General features: G+C 35.0%; 4 protein-coding genes across 4 annotated transcripts in view; 2 read left to right on the forward strand and 2 right to left on the reverse strand.

Moving 5' to 3' along the window:
• LOC136806333 (rabankyrin-5-like) overlaps nucleotides 1-5,666 on the forward strand; it is a 65,410-nt gene extending 59,744 nt beyond the window's left edge. The window contains exon 28 of the mRNA XM_067062892.1: nucleotides 2,326-5,666. Within this exon, the coding sequence (XP_066918993.1) occupies nucleotides 2,326-2,461 (136 nt within the window). The 3' untranslated portion in view covers nucleotides 2,462-5,666. The remainder of the gene's footprint in view (nucleotides 1-2,325) is intronic.
• A 4,532-nt stretch (nucleotides 5,667-10,198) lies between these two features.
• LOC136808246 (uncharacterized) lies at nucleotides 10,199-11,142 on the forward strand. Its single transcript, XM_067064789.1, has one exon. The coding sequence runs from the start codon at nucleotides 10,270-10,272 to the stop codon at nucleotides 11,140-11,142; it is 873 nt and encodes a 290-aa protein (XP_066920890.1). The 5' UTR covers nucleotides 10,199-10,269.
• A 6,874-nt stretch (nucleotides 11,143-18,016) lies between these two features.
• On the reverse strand, nucleotides 18,017-20,818 carry LOC136808255 (uncharacterized). Its single transcript, XM_067064801.1, has one exon. The coding sequence runs from the start codon at nucleotides 20,816-20,818 to the stop codon at nucleotides 18,017-18,019; it is 2,802 nt and encodes a 933-aa protein (XP_066920902.1).
• A 152-nt stretch (nucleotides 20,819-20,970) lies between these two features.
• LOC136808265 (uncharacterized) lies at nucleotides 20,971-23,493 on the reverse strand. The gene has a single exon (XM_067064812.1). It carries the CDS (start codon nucleotides 23,491-23,493, stop codon nucleotides 20,971-20,973), a length of 2,523 nt encoding a protein of 840 aa, XP_066920913.1.
• Nucleotides 23,494-23,856: the final 363 nt, after the last annotated feature.

Below are 23,856 nucleotides of genomic sequence, written 5' to 3' on the forward strand. Positions count from 1 at the left end.
GGGTGTTTTAAACTAATGAAGACATAGTATTATGTACAGAGGCCTATCAATACAAACAGGGTATCTTATGTACGCATGTGCATAGCCATCATTACTCTTTGCACCAGCACTTTAGAGAAGAGAGAAGATGAATGATGAGTTAGAACTAAGTCGTGGTCTGCTGAATAATTAGTTGCGAGATTCGAAACCAAGTCTGAGCCGCCTTAACAAACCATAAGCTTAGGTGAATTCCTGTAATGCAGGAGATGAGTTTTAGTTATAAATTGTATGTAATACACCCTCGTCACCCTTACGCACGTAAACAGAGACTTGATGAATCAAAGCACGAGATTTTTTTTTTGGACCCGCGACCTACCCGTGAGATTTTTTTTCTGACCCACAAACTACTCACGAGGGCACAAGGAGCACGCAATTTGCCACACCCTTTTCCAACTTTACTTCAGATGAAGAGAAATAAAATCGGTTTTTCACGGTTCAGAGTCACTTTCATTTTTAGGGCCAAAAGTTTGGGAATTAATTCCGGATAAGTATAGAGATATAGTTGATCTTAGTATTTTTAAGGAAAAGATTAAGCAGTGGAGGCCTATACATCATGCCCGTGCAGAAACTGCCGGACCTATATTGACGGTGTCGGCTTTGTAATCATCTTACAAATTGTAAAGTAGCGTTGACTTTTATTAGCCTATGTTGCTACCTGTTCGTCAACTTGAAATAAACTATTACATACATTCATACATACATTCTCCAACGCACGTTCAAATCAGCTAATACATAAGTCCATCTCTGCATGCACACAGAAAAAGTCAGAAAGATTATTATAAAGAGATAGTATGAAGACAAAGTCACAAGTCAAAGAAATGCATGCCCAAGAACCTCCAAGAACAAGTTTTTGTAATTCGAGGTTTGAAAATTGATTTGTTTTCTCAATCAATTATTAACACTTTGTATCATCGCTACTTCAACGGGGAAAATAACAATAGGGGGCGATAGAATGGCGGCAAGTTTCTAAAATTTTCCAAACTAAAATATTATTTTTCACCGATACACGTTTTTTTATAAGTAACTTGGTTGTTAATGGGCTGTTCCATTAAAATCCATACAGGGGGTGTTCGAACCTTTTTTACGTCTAAGAAAATTCTTTGAAATTTGTTGATACCCCCTGGAAAGTGGTAAAATTTTCTAAAATACCCTTGGAAAAATTCTTTTCCTACCTTTTAAGTGAGGATGGACGAACTAAAATCATTCTGAAACCTCCTGAAAAATTTAAAACAAGTTTTTACCCCCTGGAAAAATGAAAAATCACTCTATTTCACCTTTTCAATTCTTTTCAGAAATGTTCCCCTATATTGATATAAAATAGAATGGCCAAATGCTCGGGGCCTAAAATTAGCTTTTAGGTAATAGTAGGGGGAATTTTGTTAGATTTTTTGGAATCGCTCGAATGTTTTGTTAGAAGCACTTGTTATACATTTTTGGAAAGCTAAGGGGTAGGGGAATCAAAATTACAATGTTTCCAATTTTTTTTCGGACACTTTGGTGTGATTTTCGGACAAATAGGACGGTCTCAGGCAAAAATCATAGTGTTAAAAATTAATGAAAATTTTAGCTCGAGAAAACGACGACCTGTTGTATATTTTTGGAAAGCTCTCAAAAAATTAAGATTAGAGATATATTGCAAGTATAGGTGATTTCTGTACCTAACTCGAGATATTAACCCTTGAAAACCGTGTTTTCAGCCAGAAACAGCTATTTTGTCCAGTCTTTGCGCTTTTTGAAGCTCAATATCTCGAGTTAGGTACTGAAATCACCTATACTTGCAATATATCTCTAATCTTAATTTTTTGAGAGCTTTTCAAAAATTTACAACAGGTCTCCGTTTTCTCGAGCTAAAATTTTCATTAATTTTTAACCCTATGATTTTTGCCTGAGACCGTCATATTTGTCCGAAAATCACACCAAAGTGTCCGAAAAAAAATTGGAAACATTGTAATTTCGATTCCCCTACCCCTTAGCTTTCCAAAAATGTATAACAAGTGCTTTGATCAAAACATTCGAGCGATTTTACAAAATGCCCTCTACTATAATTTAAGCATGGCAAATGATAGCCTTGACCCAATAAGCATAAATGTGGTTTGGTATCAGGGGTTGTCAAAGCAAATTTTTAAGAAAATGAGCTAAAATATTAAGAAACCCAAGGCCCGGCCCGAACATTGGAGTTGCTTATAAAAATATGTGTGTGGTAACTTCTTCTGTTCTGTTCTGTTTTACTTTGAATAAATATTTTCTCGATCTCTTAACCAATCATTCTAATCTTTATTTCTTCAGTCGCCACTGTGGTCGATTACTGTGCAACAAATGTTCCCAACAACAGATGCCAATATTGAAATATGAACTAAGCAAACCTGTTCGTGTTTGTGAGATTTGTTTCGATTTCTTAACCACTGGAAACCTTATTACTTGATGATCATTGGTTGATTGAGCAGTTACATTGCATTCTGATTGGTTCAGATCATTTGTCTAGCTTTGTGATTGGCTGGTCAAATTATGAGGAGTTATTCCATTGGCTGATGGGATTCAGCTAGCCTACTGATTGGAGGATGGTTCGTTAAAATGAGTTATATTGGCCATAACCACTGACCTTTATATATCCCTGGACCAAGCTATATCCGCCATCTTTGATTGGAGTTTTTTTTTGAATTGGTACCCGAGAAGAAGTCATTGCAATGTTAAAAATTAACGTCTAACGGCGCTACATCATCAAAATTATTCGAGAAAAAATAAAAATCTAGCGCTCTCGATACATTTTCACCGCTATTGAGTAGTGCCGCCTTTAGGGTACAAATTTCAAAAAAAACTCCGATCAAAAATTTTGCTTGGCCGGGATTGAGTAACTTGGTCCAGGGTATATAAAGGTCAGTGGCCACAACCGAACTTCCATTCTGATTCATTGTTGATTGCTTGATGATTTCATAGCTAAGTGCTTAATTTATTGCTACTTGATGAACGACTCAATGAAATGGACACAGATTCTCGCAAGATTTCTTCAAAATTGTATTTTAAAGTTGTGCTATTTATCTCCCCCGTATCCTTAAAGGCTTTGTTTTTAAATAAGAGTGATATCGTTTGCTTACTCGTCACTTTTATTGACACAGATGTGGAGCAAGATTGGTCAAAAAAAGGAAAAGAAAAGCACTTATATCAGCATAATATAACAATAGGCAGACACTGTCCTGATATGAAATATGTGTCTGATATGAAACGGGAACACTTATGCAAAAATAAAACCTTTAAATTTGTCACAATAGTCTGCTGGGTGGAAAAATCTGACTCCGTTCACTAAAAATGATTGGAGGAAATTCCTACCCTAGACTAGCAAACTAGTCTGTAAATTAATCATGTCAGAGGGCGGGAACATAAAGGCGGCGGGCGTTTGCTAGAATAGGAGCTGCGTAGGAGAGCGAGCAAAAGTTGGTGAGAGGCTGCTGATATACAGACTAGAACATTATGCCACGGCTTCATTTTGGAGGTTTTGAGAACGGAGGAGTGCTTTCCTAAATTTTGGAGGGAGAAAAGCCGACAGACCACTTTGTTTTGAATTTTGGGTGGTAAAAGGATGAGCCACTTTTGAAGTTTTGAAACTTTTACACATCTTAGTTGTTTTTGTTATTCATACATTCTTAGAAAGGTAAGTATTTGCAATTTAGCTTCAGTTTTCTACAATCATTAAAGTGTACAAGGATTATTCAGTTTTCCCTATGCAGGTTGGTGGCTTTTTGCTAGCCTCTTTCATTCAAGGTAAGAAATATTTTTTCTATTTTGGTTCCACCTAAATACTTTTTGCTTTTTTATTTTAGTACTTACAGACTACTTGTTAAGGAACTTGATTACTCTAGCAGTCTAGTCTCATTGTGGCTAAGTGAACCTCTCCAATACAATGAATACAACAGTAACACTAACCAGGCAGGAACTCTTCTCAAAAGTACCCAGCAATATAACCTTTTTGGAAAAATTTTGACACTATTTTTAGAATAATAACATATCATAATAATCAATAATTCTGACACTTTTAATATCTCACGATAACCTAAATCAGGTTTTCAAGCCGTACCAAAAATTTTAGTCAACATAATATGCAGTTGACTAAAGTTTTTGGTACGGTTTGAAAACAATTTTTAGGTTATCGTGAGAATAAACAGCGTTTCCTGGTTAGTTTAAAGAAACTCTCAATGTCATTACTCCCAGGCTGGCTGCTGTCTGACAGCCCAACCCTCTTCAACAGACTCACTGCTACAAAAAACAACCTGTCCTGACTGTCAGCATGTAACGTACCAGCCAAGCACAGGAAAATTACACGTATATGCGCATAGAAAATTAAATAGATAGACCTTTTGCTAGTTTAAGATGTCATGTTGAAATAATTAAGTATTTCAGTCTGTCAGGAAAAATGTAACATCGACATGCACAAATTTAATTTGTGAAAAATTGAAATTTGCAGAATTTAGTGCTGTGATAAGATAGCTCTGATGGAAAATCCAGAATTTATATATATATATCCATAATTTTAGAAAAATGCAGTATTTTTATCGTGAGAAGAGAATTATGTAAATTCTGACATTTTTCTATAGATTGTGGCTATGTGCTGAAGAATTTTCTTGTCACGTCAAAAATGCTGAAATGTTAACCTTACACTTTAAGATTTATGGCTAATTTTTTAAAGAGTTTTCTTGCCACACTAATGTTACAATTTAATATTATGATTATGTAAATTAAAGTTACCTATTCGAGAAATTTTTGTTATCAAACTGAGAATTTTCACCGTAATATAAATTTTGACAAATTTTCATCTACGTACAACTATAATTTTGGGGAAATCCCACTTGTTCGACAGTTATTAGTTCGAAATCCATTTGCTCAACAACCACTTGTTCGACACTCTTTTCTCAAACAACTGGTCTGTCGAACAACTATATAGGTTGTCAAACATTTTGGTACCCATTTGTTCAACAACCCACTTGTTCGACATCCAATTTGACAAGAATTTGTTGAACAAGTGAGCTGTGGAATTAACTTCACACTTGAAGATTTATGGCTAAATTTTTTTAGAGTCTAATCTGGCAATTTAATAATGTTTTAAGTGATAGTACAGTACATTTGAAAATTTTTGTTGCCAAACTGAGAATTCTTAATTTTCTCCATAAATTCTGCTAAATTTCCCACTACGTATAAGTTAAGTTTTGGAAAAATTACTAGAATTGAGTAAAACATAAGCATGGTGAAAAAATTTAATCATTTTCAAATCTTGTAAGAAGACTTTTAATATTTCATTATTTGAAAGAAAATGTTTTTTGGAGAAATTTGTTGTTTGTCAGTGCTGCTTTACCATAACTTTATTTTTGCTCAAAACTGTAATTTTATCATAAGGGATAACAAAGGGATAACCAGGTAGATATTCACAAAAGTTAGTTGCACGTTTTGTTGCACTTCCAATACGTGCGACATTGTGTCAGTGTCGTGTAGTAGTCTCTGGTAGTGCAACATCCATATATTTTTGATAAAGAACCTTTGACTTGTGAGTCCTGGAAAATTAAAAAGTCTTATGTTTGAATGTCAGTAAATAATTGTTAGGGTACTGTACCTGGGTTATCCCTTTGATTACCACATGTAAACCTAGGAAAAAGAAAGCTGAAATGCAAAAAAAAACACTCACAGTCCATAGTGTTTGCAATCTGAATACTCCATTCCTAAAATTGAATGAGTTATGAATAGGAAAAGATAACAAATCAACAAGTTCTGATAACTGGTTACAAGATTTTCCATCTTCTCTTGCCTCTCAAATCAAAACAAAAGACAACCAAAAATGAGCCAACGAATTTTGCATATGCAGAACCATGAAGAAAAGCCACATATATATACACAAAGAAAAGACTCATCAAATAAGAAACAAGAAACAAAACATCTATTCAAATAAAAATTTCCACTAGAAGTCAGCCATTTTTCTTCCTTCAATCACTCACTCCTCAAAAATCAAAACAACACGATCTGCGACTTTGACGGAAGTTTTCATTTCTGATTTTACGAATTTCTCAAAGTTCATTCATTTCTACAACGCCGAAATCTGGCGTTGTAAGATTGGGGCTTCAGCTTAGCCGTTTTTTCCTTCCTGGGGTTTCGCTCCAGTCGGGCTTTCAGCCCTTGCCGCCGACAAAATTTCTTCCTACGCTCACTTTTCCCGCGTGATACCGTTCCAGCCCGACTGGCGTGCCAGTCTATTCCTACCCATGTTTTTCACGATTTTTCGAGCGCCAGGATTCGATTTCAATTCTAACATTCAACCGATGGCATTTTAAGAGCTACTGTCGAGGATAATATTCCATTTCGGTAATACTGCTTTGAACTCGTAGATTATTTTAAAGTGGCTTTGAACTGTGGTTGACAATTCATGATATTAATGACGTAATGTTTTCTACGGAAAGACCCCCGGTTTTTGCCAGTACTGGCAAATTTCATACATTTTTTGTCCAGTTTAAATTTGCCACTACTGGCTAAAACCGGGGTATTTCCGTAGAAAACATTACGTCATGAATATCTTGAATAGAGGTATTTCATGTTTGGCTTAGTTACGTAATTTCCGCCATTATAGAAACATTCGATTTTGAAGTGGCGATTTCTTATGCAAATCAAACGTTCTCTTCGATACTAGCAGTCCAGCTGGCACACAACGTTGTTTCAATGTTCATCTAGCGTTCACAACGTCCATATAATGTTAGTTGGACGTTGAAACAACGTTGTGTGCCAGCTGGGAGAAATGATGTAATTTTACCAAACTTGAAAGACCTGCACAGTTTCTGGTACCTTTAGAAATATCAAAGGTATCTTTTTATCCTTTTATCCTTTGTATTATTTTATAGGGAATTTTCTTTTGGTTTAACACCCCTGTGTTACGGACTCGGTGGACCCCGCCCTACTCGAAAATTTGGCCAAAGTTTTGTGTGGGAAAAATACATTCAGCCCTACTAGAAAATTGACTTTGATTTCATCCAGAGGAATGTAAAGAGATGGAAAAACAGCTTCTTGAAAACAATGGAAAAACGGCTCGTCATATACCAGGTCTCTTGCCCTTAAGGGAGTTTATGTCGAGTAAATAGGTTTCTTTTGTTGTCGCTATAAAAAATCTGCATAATTAGCGTGTTGTGACAAAATTCTTTTGTTCCAAGCCTCATTATGCGCAAACTTTTAGGGCTTATATTTTGGGCACACCTCTCCTATACGAAAAGGTACCTATATCTTCTTGCTCAGAATTTCCTAGCGATTCTATTGATATAACCGCATTATGACCGCATCATTATATGGAAAGCTAGAGCGCGAGAAAATTATAACTTCATATTGACTTTACTCGACTTCTGACAGTTTTACAAGAACCAATTTAATATCATTGCGTTAACAATTTCTTTTGCTATACATTAGTAAAAATATTGCTCCTTATTCTTAAAAATTGAACTAGTAATCGGCAAAAAAGGAAAAACAAATTTTCATTTTTATCGTCAAATCATGTAGAAACCGTCTGATTTGTATGGCGAGCCGTCTTTTCTGGACTTTCATTTAATGACCTTATCAAAGTTTTTACAATAGAATTTTCAATAGAAGTGATCGTTGAACTTTGAGTAATCAGAAAAGCTGTTTTTCCATCTCTTTACATTCCTCTGTTTCATCCTAATTCAAAATTCAATAGAAAATATTACACTCCTAAACCACCCCAATGCATTTTTTGAGCTTGGATCAATAGAACTTCTAACTCCATTGGGACGTCGATAGAGATTTTCAAGCCATGGAAAGAAATTCAACCACCGCTGTGAGACAGGGGAGTAGTTTATAATGGTTTTTAAAAGAATAACTCCACCTTTAGACCAGGGTTCAAAAGGGCTACTTAGACTACACAATATATTGACGAACAATATTTGACAATATCGTTTTTGGACCGTAATGTACGATGTAAATAACAAGTGCTCTATAAAAAGGAATTTTCTTTTTGTAAACAATCCCCCTATATTGTTGGAAAATTGCAAATCAAGCTGACAATATATTGCGAACATCTTTTCAATATATTGCCGGTACTCAGCAATATATCATCAATATATTGTCTGACAATATATTGTGTAGTGTATGTAGCCCTAAAGTGACGTTCTTCTTAATTTGTTCTTAGGGTTAGGCCAATCTTCCATCTTCGTGAACTTAAGATATAGTGTGTGTATACTTCTTTAAAGGGACATAAAAGTCCTGACGAAATTTGTAAACAAACCGTATGCAGCGGGATACAAAATCAAAACAAATGTCACATGTCAAAATAAAAGATAAAAACAAATATGGCTGATTTTGATTGTTTCAATTGTTTTTACAAGTTTCTTTTTGACACGTGATTTTAATTGTTCTCTTTAATGACACGTGGTTCGCGCAATGTTTACATTTTACTGCTTTTATGTCCCTGTAATCATATAAAAACCGTTGAATAAAATATTGCGCTGGAAATAAATTGCGAGGAGCACGCCTTTCCAATATTAAGAAATTCTAAGTTGTTATATATTTTGTATTACAATATGCTTATATATTATATGCACAAACCTTTTTTTAAATGAAAATTAGAATAATTCTTAAGATTTCTAGGTAATTTCTAGGTCTAATGTTTTTTTGCCTCTTAATATTCTGTTAGGTTTTCCCTTTTTTATAAATATTATTATTGGTTGTTAAAAAATTATATTATTTTTTCAAAATGAGAGTAATTTTTTTAATCAGCCGCCTGATCGACCCTATAACTTAAGTTAATTTCAACATTTATTGTTGAAAAATAAGATTTGTGTCGAGAAGGGTATTTTTCACAAGAGCGCTCCTACACTTGTATTTTCAATACCGTCGTCGGGAAGAATTTCCCTTTTAGTTTTGTTATCTGTCTCCTCCGCGCTGCAAACAAAAAAGATTAACCTTAATTCAGATTGTGATTTTTTCTGCCCTGCCACGATGAGGCTTTATTAAAAGGATGGGACTTTTTTCAATAGACCAATAGAACAATATAGACCTTATCGAAGTTTTTTATTTTTCTGAAAAAGCGATGAATTGTGGGATTGTTTCGAGTGTATTACAATAGAAATCTCTTAGGAATTCCTCTATTGTAATACACCCGAAACAATCCCACAATGCATCGTTTTTTTAGAAAAATCCAAAACTCCGATAAGGTCTATTAGAGTCCAGTCGCTGGACAACCAGGTCAGATTGTAACATTTACCATTTATCCCTTTAAGAGCACGGTGAGGTTAAGAGCAGAATAGATTATCTGTTTTCTCGATGGAATCTCACTCCAATGAAATTGAAAGAGCAGGGTGAGGTTAAGAGCAGAATAGATTATCTGTTTTCTCGATGGAATCTCACTCCAATGAAATTGAAGGAGCTGATACATCAGTATCCCGATTTTGAGAAGATGTAAACTGAAATATTGAAAATTGGGCAGCTCCCATCTCAATGAGAACAGCAGTATAAACACCCATTAGGTTACTATTGAATTTTTGATAGCGCTCGTACCATACACGTTTTTTTATAAGAACATCCAAAAATTTTGAAGCCTTCGGATGTTCTTAAATTTTTGAGTTTTAAAGCCTCAAAATGTTCTTATTTTCACCATTTTTTAGTGTTTTTGCTCATTTCCCAAGAAATTAGGTGTTTTCTAGTCTGCAATACCATAAAATGTTCTTAACTTGTTCTTAACATTTTGGCCATCGAAACCTTATGTTCTTATATAGTTTGTTCTTATAAAAACGTGTACTACTGTATTTGCTATCAAGTAGACGATACCTTTTTAACTGAAAGTAAGAAAAAATAATACCCCTGAAGACGCGTTCTCTTTGTTCTCAACTCTCGTTACATGTTTTTTCTTTTTTAAGCATAACGTTTATAAGCATAATGCAGACTCAGTTTTTGGTACCTAAACAATGGCTCTATTGTTTGAGAACAATAGAATGCTAAGCATAATGTGAGCCTGATATAGGGACAAACAGTTGCTTATATAAAAAAACATGTACTACATTTTTATGCACCCTTTAATTAGGGGTGATTAACTCTAAAACTATTAAATTAATTTCCTTCTTGGCAAGTAATTATGAAGGAAGTAACAAAAACAAAATTTTTATGTAAATCATTTGTTTTGAGATGGTAGCAGTCAAATTAGTTAAATTCGAATTTTATACATTTTCATGAACGTGTCGTTTTCACAACAACAAAACTATTATGCTGAATGTGAAATTCTTTTTTGGGACTTCTTTAATATTCAGTTTTTTGGTCATCTGGAGAATGATGACAAATTTATCACTTAAAGACCAACTGGATGTTTACAGTAAAACTGAACTTTATTTTGTTTCGAATGATAAGTTTATAAGGCGTAAAATATATTCGAACGAAAGGTTGGAACTCAGTCCGAAAAATATTTCTGATTACGGCGACGGAACGTGTAAAGAGAATCCATACGCACCAATAGTACAAAAATTATTTCGGAGTTGGGATGCTTTTACCAAGGAACATGGTATCGTCTATGCTTTACATGATGGCTCATTGTTGGCTGCTTATCGGGATGGTCATTTGATCCCTTACGATTCTGATGCTGATGTTCTCATAAGTTTTGAGGATCTGGAAAAGTTAGAAAGGAAGCTCGGGGATCAACGACGATATTTTTCACGCAAAAATAAAAACATGACTTATTTCATAATACAGAAAGATTGGAGAATGCCTGAAAATGTTCGACGCCGAATAAACTGCGAGTCAGTTCAGGTTTCGAGAATGGAAGATTCTTGTTCTTTTATGGAGCCGATTGGACGTTTTGTGTCACCGGGAGTATTGAAAAATGACGGTCACATGGCCTATGTAGATGTTTTTGCGTACGTTAACCATTATGATACAATGTATTTGCAAGATGATTTTAACGTTCAGGTCCGTGTTAAAGATGTCTTTCCGTTGAAAAAATGTTCGTTCCTTGGAGTCGAGACATGGTGCCCAAGAAATCCTTCTAAGCTCTTGAAGTTAGGTTATAAAGGCAATTTAATACCTATTCAAAAATGTAAACAGGGAAAATGGGTCGATTCAAAAACAAAGAAAACGAAAGAGTAGATTTTTAAAATGTTTTTGTTTTCATTTGAAGAATATCTACATCTACCATCCACTAACCTGAAATTAGATGTGATTGTTTTCTGTCCACAACGCTGAAACTCTAAAAGCATGGGTAAAACCAAACGGTCTGACGAATTCGCTATTTTGACTTTGTAAGGACTGCATTGTTGGGTATGAAAGCTAATTTACGTGATGGTGTTGAAAATAATGCGCCAAGACAAAAATTCAATTTTCGACACCTCGGCGGCGTGAAACCAGATTTTTGTTATAACAAACATTATAAATAAAATTGAATTTGTTATAGAATTTTTTCAGAGGTTCAATTGCCTTCGGAGGTTTACTTTGTGCGTAATAAAATCAAAACCATCAGGTTATTATTCTCTATTTGTGCTCTTCATCCCAAAACACTCTTCCAACTGGCCGATGTTTTCCCCAATTACTACTCTTAGGTGCCAAATAAACGGGGGGTTCGAATAAACGGGGGGTTGGAAAAATGGACTTTTAAAAACCCTAAAAAGGGTCAAAATAGACTAAATTTAGGCTTTTTAGAGTAAAACAAGAAACTTTCCTTTTGGGATCTGGGAACTTTTTCAAAAATTAATAAACGGGGGGGTCCTAATAACGTCCGGGGGGTTGGAAAAAATTGGAAAAATTAACAAGCGGGGGGCCGTTTATTTGGCACCTAAGAGTACATAACAACAGAATGCAGAATTATAATAAGTTTAATGCCTGTCAAAAGATCTTCACTTGTAAATTTTAATGATAGTCACTTGTAAATTTTAATGACAAATTTCCATTTCGTAGGTTTTTTGAAACCTTCATTTTCTAAAGGTTGTTGCCCTATAATATTGATGAACTCATTCAACCATTTTAAGGATTTCCAACCCTTAAGAATTTTCAACCCTTTCCAACCCCAAATTTTCTTCTTTCATTACACCTACTCCTGCGATAAAAAAAAGACACAAAGATTACTTTGATATGTTTTTGTATTTTATGGAAAATAAGGCGTATTCTTTGTCTTTTCAAAGAAAACGAAGCGTATTCTTTGGATTGTTAAAAAAAATGAAAATATAGTATATTCTTTGTATTTTCAAAGATAATTGAAGGATAGTCTTTGTTTTTCAAGGGAAAACTGAATATATATTTTGCATTTTCAAAGATAAATTCAGGGTAATCTTTGTATTTTAAAAGGAAAATCAAGCGTACTTTTGTATTTTTCAAGGAAAAGAAGTATATTGTTTGTCTTTTCAAAGATAATTAAAAGATAGTCTTTGTGTATTTTCAAGGGAAAATTTTGTATTTTTCAAGGAAAAGAAGTATATTTTTTGTATTTTCAAAGATAATTGAAGGATAGTCTTTGTATTTTGCAAGGAAAACAAATTATATTCTTTGTACTTTCAAAGGGAATTGAAGGACAGTCTTTGTGTTTTTCAAGAAAAACGAAGTATATTCTTTGTATTTTCAAGATATATTAAGGATACTCTTTGTATTTTGCAAGGTAAATCAAGCGTACTTTTGTGTTTTTCAAGGAAAACTAAATTATATTCTTTGTATTTTCAAAGGGAATTGAAGGACAGTCTTTGTGTTTTTTCAAGAAAAACGAAGTATATTCTTTGTATTTTCAAGATATATTAAGGATACTCTTTGTATTTTGCAAGGTAAAAATCAGCGTACTTTTGTGTTTTTCAAGGAAAACGAATTGTATTCTTTGTATTTTCAAAGGGAATTGAAGGACAGTCTTTGTGTTTTTCAAGAAAAACGAAGTATATTCTTTGTATTTTCAAGATATATTAAGGATACTCTTTGTATTTTGCAAGGTAAATCAAGGTAAATCAAGCGTACTTTTGTGTTTTTCAAGGAAAACTAAATTATATTCTTTGTATTTTCAAAGGGAATTGAAGGACAGTCTTTGTGTTTTTCAAGAAAAACGAAGTATATTCTTTGTATTTTCAAGATATATTAAGGATACTCTTTGTATTTTGCAAGGTAAATCAAGCGTACTTTTGTGTTTTTCAAGGAAAACGAATTGTATTCTTTGTATTTTCAAAGGGAATTGAAGGACAGTCTTTGTGTTTTTCAAGAAAAACGAAGTATATTCTTTGTATTTTCAAGATATATTAAGGATACTCTTTGTATTTTGCAAGGTAAATCAAGCGTACTTTTGTGTTTTTCAAGGAAAACGAATTGTATTCTTTGTATTTTCAAAGGGAATTGAAGGACAGTCTTTGTGTTTTTCAAGAAAAACGAAGTATATTCTTTGTATTTTCAAGATATATTAAGGATACTCTTTGTATTTTGCAAGGTAAATCAAGGTAAATCAAGCGTACTTTTGTGTTTTTCAAGGAAAACTAAATTATATTCTTTGTATTTTCAAAGGGAATTGAAGGACAGTCTTTGTGTTTTTCAAGAAAAACGAAGTATATTCTTTGTATTTTCAAGATATATTAAGGATACTCTTTGTATTTTGCAAGGTAAATCAAGGTAAATCAAGCGTACTTTTGTGTTTTTCAAGGAAAACTAAATTATATTCTTTGTATTTTCAAAGGGAATTGAAGGACAGTCTTTGTGTTTTCAAAGGTAATTGAAGGATAGTCTTTGTATTTTTCAAGGAAAATGGCGTACTATTTCCAGGCTGACTCGAAACTCAATGGGTTTGACTGATACAGGCTTTTTAATTGTGTGATACAGGCTAGTCAGTTGTGTGTAGATAATTATGAGAAAACAATTAAAAAGCGGAAATTAGTCTAAAAACGTGAAACAAAAAAAAAAGCGAAACTTTTTTTTTCATTTCATTACATTTTGTATGATAGTATTTAATGGATTTGAGATATGTAATTGATCCAAAGAAACAGAGCTATTATCTGATGGTTTTTTTGAAAAAAATTGTTTTCGTTTTTGTTTGGTTGGTTAGTCTGGTGTAGTCGTATATTGGAAATCATTTGCCTTGATTTGGTAAAGAAGTGGTTTAAGATTTTAGTGTGAATTGGTATGGATTTACATTTTAAAATTACAATGTGATATTTCGTTGTGGAATGTCTGTGTTCTTCTTGTATTTTTTCAAAATAATTTTTGAAGCCTTTGGATGTTCTTAACTTTTTAGGTTTTAAGCCTAGAAATGTTCTTAAAATGTTCTTGTTTTCTCCATTTTGTGACTTCTTTTCTAAAAAATCGAGTGTTTAACATGCCTTAACATCTTATCTTGTTCTTAGCATTAACCTTATGTTCTTATATAGTTTGTTCTTATGAAAAAAAACGTTTAGTTCCAAATTAGCACCCTCAAATTGACTAAAATCAATTTCATAAGCTTGGCTACAGACCATTTTAGAAAAGGGAAACGTTATGAGGGGCTGATCATGGTCTAACAGTAAAGGCTGTATACATGGTGGGAGATGAACCTGGATTTCTAGGCAAGGAAAACCACACCTGCTCAAATTTTCTAGCGCTTAGAGTTGTTATCATAAATTTTATCGTTTTCTAACCCTCTTACTCGTTTAAATTAAATATAACCATGATAGACCAAAAGCGAAGAATTCAAATTCAATTGTTTTTTCTACAGGTTCTACACGTTTTTTTATAAGAACATCCCAAATTTCTGAAGCCTTTGGATGTTCTTAACTTTTTTCGTCTTGAGCCTAAAAATGTTCTCAACATGTTCTTATTTTCCCCATTTTATGAGCATTTTTGTCAATTTTCCTATGAAATAGGGTGTTTTAGAGTCCTCAAAACCTTGAATGTTTTTAACTTGTTCTTAACATTTTGGCCATCGAAGCCTTATGTTCTTATAAAAAACGTGTTTCGGAACACGTGACCATAAAAAACTGTAATCAACTAAGTTATGCCATGTTGTTCAGTAAATAAAAAAGCAATAATGCTGTCTTCTTCCTCTTCCTTGTGAAAATTGTACTAACTGTTATTCTGGTTCGCTGACGAGATTCAGTGAGATAGTTCTCCGATGAATGGAACATACCTTATCCAGGACAACATTAACTATCCTAGGATAGGGTAATCACTGCGCTTACCTGACCCTGCCAACTCGTGCTCGCGACACACAGAGCTGATGGTTGTAGTAGATATATCCCAAACAAAATTTCAGAAAAATTGCCAAAATCCGTAAAATCCAAGCAAGAAACAGCCCAAATCAGGAAATACATCGAGCTGCTGGCGTATAGTAACTATACTCGAACGACTCGAGAGGACAGTGTATCCTTGCATGGTCAAACCTGAAAAGTATTTAGCAACCACACCATAAAGCCAGGCATATCTTCCCACACTCATGTATCAGAGCATGGTAAATGAATCACAGCATCGAGTGGGAATCGAACCCTGACCTCCTGCACGGAAGTCAAGACGGTTGAGGTAATTGACCAAACAATCGGCCCGCAAACAAAGTCGTTCTACTACAGAACCATCCCTACGTGGAATAAATTGCCGTCTGAGGTGGTAGCTGCTGTTTCCATAAAAGGCTTCAAAGAAAAATTGAAAGAAGCATGGAAAAGCCATCCAAAGAAATTCGTTACACGAAATTTGTAAATTGAGATCGGTTTAGAGGCCCACTGAGTGCATACAACCTGTATTATTCATTTTAATAATAATAATGATAATAAACTTGTCAGTACTTAGAAAAGTAATTTGAAAAAAGAACGTAACGCGATACTTTTTCGCTCCTCGATGGCGCCCGGTAATTGGTTATTGGGCCACTCAGCCGTCTTGATTGACATTTGCTATTATGGCATGGGCGATTAATGCCGATAGGTTGACGCTTGTGTAGCAAGTGACATATAATACATAAAGCCATGAAGTTTTGAATATTTCCTTCTTTTTTCGATTACAAAATCATTTGATGAAAATAATCTTGACGGAATACAATGATGTCAACCGAATAAGGGCATAAAAGACTCGGTTATCGAGCTCATCGAATCAATACTATACTACGAATAGACCTGTGTTAAAACAGCATCATCCATCCGATAGATGTAACTTCTCCAAAAAAACCCACCATTTGACGTCAAAAAGGTTACATTATTCCTTCCTCTGTCTGTTTCTTCGTTTAAATCATAATTATACGTTTTCCGATCGTTCTGATTTGTCACTCTGTAAACTCTTATTTAGAAATGGAAATTTATGCATACAAAATTTTAATTCTTATTTAATGAGTTTTTCTAATGACCCACTTCCTAAATTCCCATGGTTTTGTTTGTTCCACGCTTCAGGCCGTATGTTTTGATTGATAGATTCCCCCTGGTCGGTTTCTGTTTGATCTCCCAGCATATTCTGATTACTATGCGCTGGTACGTCTTCATTCTAAAGGCCATTCTCCGTAAGAGAATCTGTCCAGGTTGGCGAACCGCTTTTATCTTTTTCATCCAGATTTGGGATAAACATTCAATGAGGTTTTGGTCACGATGATTGACCAAAGCAAAAAAATGGCAATAAAATCAACTGTCAATCATATATCACATTCGCTTTTGCTTTCGTTTTCAAGCAAAAGACAATACTGTTTTGATTGTTTTTGCTGAACAGCGAAGGTCAGATCGTCACATTCACAGTTGTCGGTAGTTGTTGATGTTGTAGATGTTCATTAACAGTTCTTGGGAATCTGTTTGTGGATCTGATGATTCTGGTGAATCTGATATTGGTGATGGTGATTCTGTGAATTTGATGGCAAACTTAGCTATTTTAGTGTAAAGCCCAAAATTAGGTTTTTAAAATCGGACCCTTACAGTGCAGAGAAAATTTAACAAAATTTGAATAAATTTGAACGAAAAATCGAACTTTACAGTGATTGGTCAGATTTTCGAAATTTTACACCCTTAGAGTGCACTTTTTCTCATCTTTGCTGATTTCGACCCTTACAGTACACTTTGGAAAGCTTGAAAATATAACCGCACGTATGGTAGGTCATTCACCTTGAGTACCCCCCGGGTGTAAAAGGCAAGGTAATCGTTGATGTATCTGACAATGGATTCATTAGGTCTGGTGAATTTGCTGGTGAATAACAGTACTGGTGTTTCTGATGATTCCTTATGGTTCTGGTGAATAAGGTACTGCTTCATCTACGATAAAGTATTTTATATACTATTAATGAAAAACAATGAATTCAATATGCTCTGGGAAACGGTCGTAGATTCGTTACTACCCAAATGGTATATCTGTCGTCGTATTTCGACATGGAAGAGATGCTTAACCTGGTGCTCTTTACTGCAATGACCCCGAATTGATCCCAATCGTTTAATCTTGTGCTCAATTACACTTTCTGCTATCGAATTAATAAAAGACTGTTTTTTCAGAAATAGTTTGATCCAGCCAGGCGCCATTGAGGCATTACCGTGATTTCCCATTGTGAGCGGAGAGAATTGTTTTTGATCACTGGTCGAAATCACATTGTAAAAAAGGAACAGAAAAAATAGGAACAAAAATGCAAACAGAAACTTGAGACGAAATGTAAAAATCAACAGAAAATTCTTGAACTTAAAAAGAAACTAAAATGCAAATTCGTATCGTAAATCAAAAGTTTGCTCACTCTCACAACACACAGACTTCTCACAGACTCTCAGTGCTGAACTAGTTTACAATTCAAAAACACAACTTGATAAAGCTTTCGCTAATTTCCCTAGAGGAATTACAAAGTGACGTAAAGTAATATAAAACACGACCCGGGAATACACTAAAGACACTGAACAAAGGAACTGAAAACAAAGAAAGCCTCGCGAAACACTCAAACAAAAGGACACTGAAAGGAAAGGACGCTATGCACAAGGGACTTCTAATTAAAAATATATACATAATTATTGACGTCATCAAATAATGGAAGCTCTCCATTAACATATGGCTCCCCTGAAGATTTCACATCTTCATGGTTCCTCGGTGGGGAATCTCATTTTTCGTATTCTTCCAACAATATAATGTTTGTTATGGGTCTTTCGACCTCACCATTGATTAACTTAACTGTTACTTTTCGACAATGTCCACGTTCGTCGACATTTGCTTTGGTGACACGCCCAATTGGCCATTGATTACGTTTGGCATCACTTTTGACCATTACAATGTCACCAATCCGAAAATTTCGTCGTTTGGATAGCCATCTTGTTCGTTCTTGGAGGTTGGTCAAGTACTCCTTTTTCCATCTTGACCAAAATTCATTGACCACATGTTGCACTCGTTTCCACTGACGTCTTGAATAAGCTGCTGCATCACCAAATGCACCAGGAGGAGGCAGGACGATTCTTGACTTACCAGTCAAAAGCATCATTGGTGTGATGGGTTTCAAACTTAAGGGATCTCCAATGTTCTCCACGCTCAATGGACGAGAATTGATGATGCACTCAGCTTCACAAAGCAATGTTCTCAATGACTCATCGTTGAATGAACTGCTATGAGTTTGCAAAATTCCATCCAACACAGCTCTAATACTTCTAATCTGGCGTTCCCAAACGCCCCCAAAATGACTAGAATAAGGAGGATTTCTTTCCCAAACAACATAGTCAGCATCAAATTCGTCTCTTAAAAAAGCTTTAATTTTGTCATGATCAAGACTTTTAAACAACTCCTTCAGCTCACTCTGAGCACCAACAAAATTTGATCCATTATCACTCCTAAGCATTCGAATAGATCCACGACGACATATAAACCTTCTTAGACACAAGATAAAAGAATCAGTATTCATAGAAACCACAGATTCAATATGTGCACTTCGACTTGACAAACAAGTATAAATAACTCCCCAACGCTTAACCAATGAGCGACGTTCCTTAACTAAAAACGGGCCAAACAAATCTACACCACAAAAACTAAATGGTGGGGCCTCTAAAGTTCTTTCAAAAGGCAGATCAGACATAATTTGAGCACCAAACTTTCCTCTTAACTTTCGACAAAGAAAACAATTCCAAATCACTGACTTAACAAGAGAACAAAGACTAGTTATCCAAATACCATTTTCACGAATCTCATTCATCGTTACATTTCTCCCTGCATGGTGAACCTTATCATGATAGAACCTAACAATGGCCTTTGCTATATCAGACTCTCTAGGAATAATAATAGGATACTTAACACATGGGTCAAGCAGAGATCTACCAAGACGTCCTCCAACACGTAATAAACCATTATCATCTGTAAAAGGATTCAAACTAGAGATCTTAGAATTTGAAGCAGAAGAAAAAAAGTACTTAGATTGAAGAAGCTTAAAGATTTTAACTGAAGCTTTAGTCATAATATCAACAGACAGAAGGTTACTCATTTTAAACTCAGGTTGTGATCTTGTCTTTCTAAAATAAATACGATTTTTCTTACGTAATTTCTCCATATAAAGAAGAACAAAGGAAATGATTTTCTTCATTTTCAAAAAGCTTGAAACACGACTCTCAAGATGAGAAATGATATCTACATAATTAGGCTTTATGACCATCACAGAAGTGGTCTTATCAACCACTACCTCAGGATCACTTTCAGAGACGTTAATGACTTGAGATTTATCATATTTTAGAGGATGTTCCCAAAGAAAGCTGGGACCATTGAACCATTCTGAAACCTTTTTCTCATTCCCTTCAATTTTCAAACCTCTTGATCCATGATCAGCAGGATTATTCTCAGATTCAACATAATTCCATTGAGAAGATTTCGTTGTTTTCGTAATAAGACACACCCTGTTAGCAACAAATTTTCTAAATTTCTTCGTAGTGTTACTAATATAGCCTAAAGCACACGTATTGTCACACCAGAAAAGTTCATAAGCTATTTCATAATCAAATTCCTTTGAGATAAACTTAGCTATTTGAGAAGAAAGAGTAGCAGCAATCAACTCCAAACGAGGCATAGTGTGATTACTTTTAGCTGGGACAACGCGAGATTTACCCATCACCAAAGAACAATGAACATAATTATCAGACGTTACGAATCTTAAGTAATGACAACCACTATAACCATAATCACAAGCATCAGAAAAGTGGTGTAAACTGATTTCAACAATTCGAGTAAAACTTCTTGGCTTAAAGCAACGACTGACACTGAGCACTTGTAAATTTACTAAAGATTCAACCCATTTATCCCATTGAATGAGATACTCGTTAGGAACTGGATCATCCCAACCGATTGAAAGCTGACACACTGTCTGAAAGATAAGTCTTCCCTTAAGAATGAAAGGAGAAATCAAACCCAAAGGATCATAGATTGAATTCAATGCTGATAACATCCCTCTACGAGATCTTGAGAAAACTTTAGAAGGAGCTTTGAACTGGAAAACATCATCTTCTAGGGACCACAAAACACCTAGCACACGTTCAGTGGATTTGCACTCTTTAATTTCTTTTGGAGGAACAGACTCTAACGCCTCTGAAAAATTCGAAGTAAATTTTGTTAAATGAAAACCTCCATAATCACACATACTAGAAACGTCTGAAATAAGAAACTTTGCAGACTCAACACTCTCAGTAGATTTCAGCAAATCATCAACGTAAAAATTTTTTCTTAGTGTGTTGGCAGCCTGAACTCCAAACTCATTTTCACCTGCAGAAGCTGTTTGTTTCAGAGCAAAATTGCTACAACTAGGCGAAGAGGTACTACCTTGGAGATGAGTGTTCATTTCATAGCAAACAGGATCTTTGGAGAAATCACCATCCCTCCACCACAAAAATTGATGAAACCGACGTTGAGACTCAGGGATGTAAATTTGAAAAAACATTGCTTCAATATCTGCAGTAAATGCAACAAACTCTTGACGAAATCTTATAAGCACACCAATCAGATGATTAGTCAGATCAGGACCCTGCATCAATTCTTTATTTCATGCAAACACCTTTATATGAAGAGCTACAATCAAACACTACTCTTATCTTATGTTTTTGTGGGGTGGTAAACTCCATGATGGGGGATGTACCAATTTTGACCATCAGGATAAGGTGATGAAACTTCCTGACACCAACCCTTGTCGATAATGTTGTTCATAAAGGCAACATAGTCAGAGTAAAATTTTGAAGAAGATTCAAACTTTTTCTTCAGCAAACTCAACCTTTTCAGAGCTAGAGGACGATTATCTGGAAAGCTAATATTTTCGTTACGAAAGGGCAGAGGTACATGGTAGTGTCCATCAATGAATTCAGAACGATTTTCAACAATCTCTAGAAAGTGTAAATCATCTTGAGAAAAAGATTCGTACTCAGTAGATAACTTAGTTTCAGGAACACTTTCAATATCAAAAAGATTTTTTAGCATAGATTCAATTCCAGAGTCTTTAACCTGTGTTTCCTCAACAACAAGATGGTTCGATCTACCATGATCATTAACCATGACTCTGCAACAAGAAATAGCATCTGATGACCTTGACGAACTGATAGGTCCGACAACACACCAACCAAGCTTAGTTTTAAAGGCAAAGGGACCATCATCCTGACTTGGTATAACTTTCAAAGGTTCGATAGCTTTCAAACAATTAGCACCAATCAGAATCCCAACCTTTAAAGACGTTGTATTAGGAAGCTCATTTTCAATAGATTTAAGATAATGCCATTCTTTTATAGAGTCAGCTGTCGGAATCTCACTGGAATCAACGGGAATATTAGGTTTACTAAAACACTTTGGCAGAGATAACCAACTACCATCACCAGCATGAAGACCTTTCACTCTTAATCCAGAAGCCACTTGACACTTCTCAGACTTGACAGATGTTATCGTGTTAATGCTCAAATCAGTACTTATAGTTTTCAATGACATCAAAGAAACAATTTCGTCAGAAATAAAGCAAGCTTGAGAACAGGTATCAAGAAGAGCATATGTTACAATATCAGACTTTGAATGATCATGTCGAAGAAGAACTGGTACAACACACATACTGAGATTTTTATTAGCACTGTTATTCAGAACTCCACATTTAACACCTCCTTTAGTACCTTTTGTTTCAGGTTTTGATTTCGAATCATCAAACTTAGCTATATCAGGCCTTGGTCGTGGCACTGGAGGAGAAGGTCTAACATCACAATCTGTTTTCTTAGAATCATCAGCAGGTGGTCTACGCTCAATTCTCAAACCATGAAGAGTTGTAGGATGTCTTTTGTTACAAACAACACAAGTTCTTCGATTTCTACACTGAGCAGATATATGGCCTTTACCAAGACAACCATAACACAATCTCTCTTTCATCAAAAATTTGGACTTTTCTTCAAGAGTTTTGGATCTAAATGTTGGGCAAGCCTCAATATCATGGTTAACATTGCAAGTGACACATAGAAAACTTTTTGGTGATTTATTATCAAAATACTTTCTTGGCTTAAAACTAAAACTGCCAGAAAAACCAGAGCTTTTAGAATCACTTGGAAAACGCTCTTTAAGTGCTTCTTTAGAAAACAAAGGATCACTTGCAACTGTCATTTCCATTTCAACGAACAAAAATAAATCTTTAAAAAGTGGTTCTCTTTTAAAACGATTTCGAATATCAACAACTTTCCTATTCCACTTATCTTGACATACATTTGGAAGCTTGCTGGCAATGATGCAGAGATTGTCAGCAGTATCAAAACTATTCCACAAGTTACCCTCAATAACTGAGCCACACTTAAGCAGAAAGGAATGAAATTTTCCAAATGAAGAGGAATCACCAAGTTTGACATTCTCCCAATTATCCAACTGTTTTTTATAAGCAATCATGATTCGATGGGGGTCTCCATATTTTTTCTTCAAAAGAGCCTTAGCACGTTCATAGCCATTCGTCATATACAGACAGCACTGAATCAGATCATTGGCATCACCGGTAGTAAATTTCAAAAGACGAGCAAGACGACCTTCACTATCTGAAATTCTTTTTTCGACGAGCTCTTCAAAATTTGTCATAAAGAATTTGTAATCCAAAGGATCACCAGTGAAGACACTAAGTTCAACAGATGGAGCACCTTGAAGTTTCACCAAGTCAAAAATTGCATTCGAAAGTACAGAATCTATAGGACTGGAAGCAGCTACAGGAAGACCAAATCTTCTAGCAATACGAGGTCTTGGTCCAGAAGGAGGCACTGGTAAAAAGGTTGTCTTATGACCAGAGGATGCATCGACAGTTTGACTATTCTCAGTAGGAACAAATTCAGAGGTTTCAGCTCTAAGAGGCTCAGGATTTCCTCTAGGAGATTCAACTCTAGTAGATTCAACTTTAGGAGATTCAGAAGGTTCAATAATCGAACCTGAAGTTAAATTTCTCGATGCATTTTCATCAGGTGGCACTCTAGGTTGCCAATTTTCATAAACGTTCAAAAGAGCCTTTTTCTTTGCCAATTTTTCTTCAAGAAGAGTCTTATCCATTTCACTAATCCCTTTTTTATCTGCAAAAGCGAGCTCTACTTCAAGAGTAGCAACATCTGCTGCTGTTTTAAGCATTTTTTGACTTGCAGTCGACATAGAAGAAGAAGTCGATCGAATTGAAGACGAAGCTTTCGAATCACGATAAGAAGCTCCAGAGGGAGCTTGAGACTCACGAGGTTCATTATCTTTCAAATAACGAATAGCAGAATTTTTTATAAGAAAAATGTCCGTATCAATATTTCCTAACCAGTTATCAAATTCAGAGACTTCATACACTAATGGTTTTAATTTTTCACAGACAAAAAGAAGCTCAACAAAAGCTCTATTCAACCCTTCAAGGGCATTTCTTACAAGATCGGTAGAAGACCTATTTTTCAATAAAAGGTCAACATTTTCTAGTCTTTCTGTAATTTCGGTAGTAAGTCTTTCTCTTTGACG

This window comes from Clytia hemisphaerica, unplaced genomic scaffold (genome assembly GCF_902728285.1).
Source record: "Clytia hemisphaerica strain Z4C2 unplaced genomic scaffold, Clytia hemisphaerica genome assembly, whole genome shotgun sequence".
In the NCBI taxonomy this organism is placed as follows: domain Eukaryota; kingdom Metazoa; phylum Cnidaria; class Hydrozoa; order Leptothecata; family Clytiidae; genus Clytia; species Clytia hemisphaerica.

What these genes read in the sequence shown, in the direction of transcription:
- LOC136808246 (XM_067064789.1), top strand. Translation starts at nt 10,270, where the DNA reads ATGCTGAATGTGAAATTCTTTTTTGGGACTTCTTTAATATTCAGTTTT.
- LOC136808255 (XM_067064801.1), bottom strand. Translation starts at nt 20,818, where the DNA reads ATGTTTTTTCAAATTTACATCCCTGAGTCTCAACGTCGGTTTCATCAA.
- LOC136808265 (XM_067064812.1), bottom strand. Translation starts at nt 23,493, where the DNA reads ATGCTTAAAACAGCAGCAGATGTTGCTACTCTTGAAGTAGAGCTCGCT.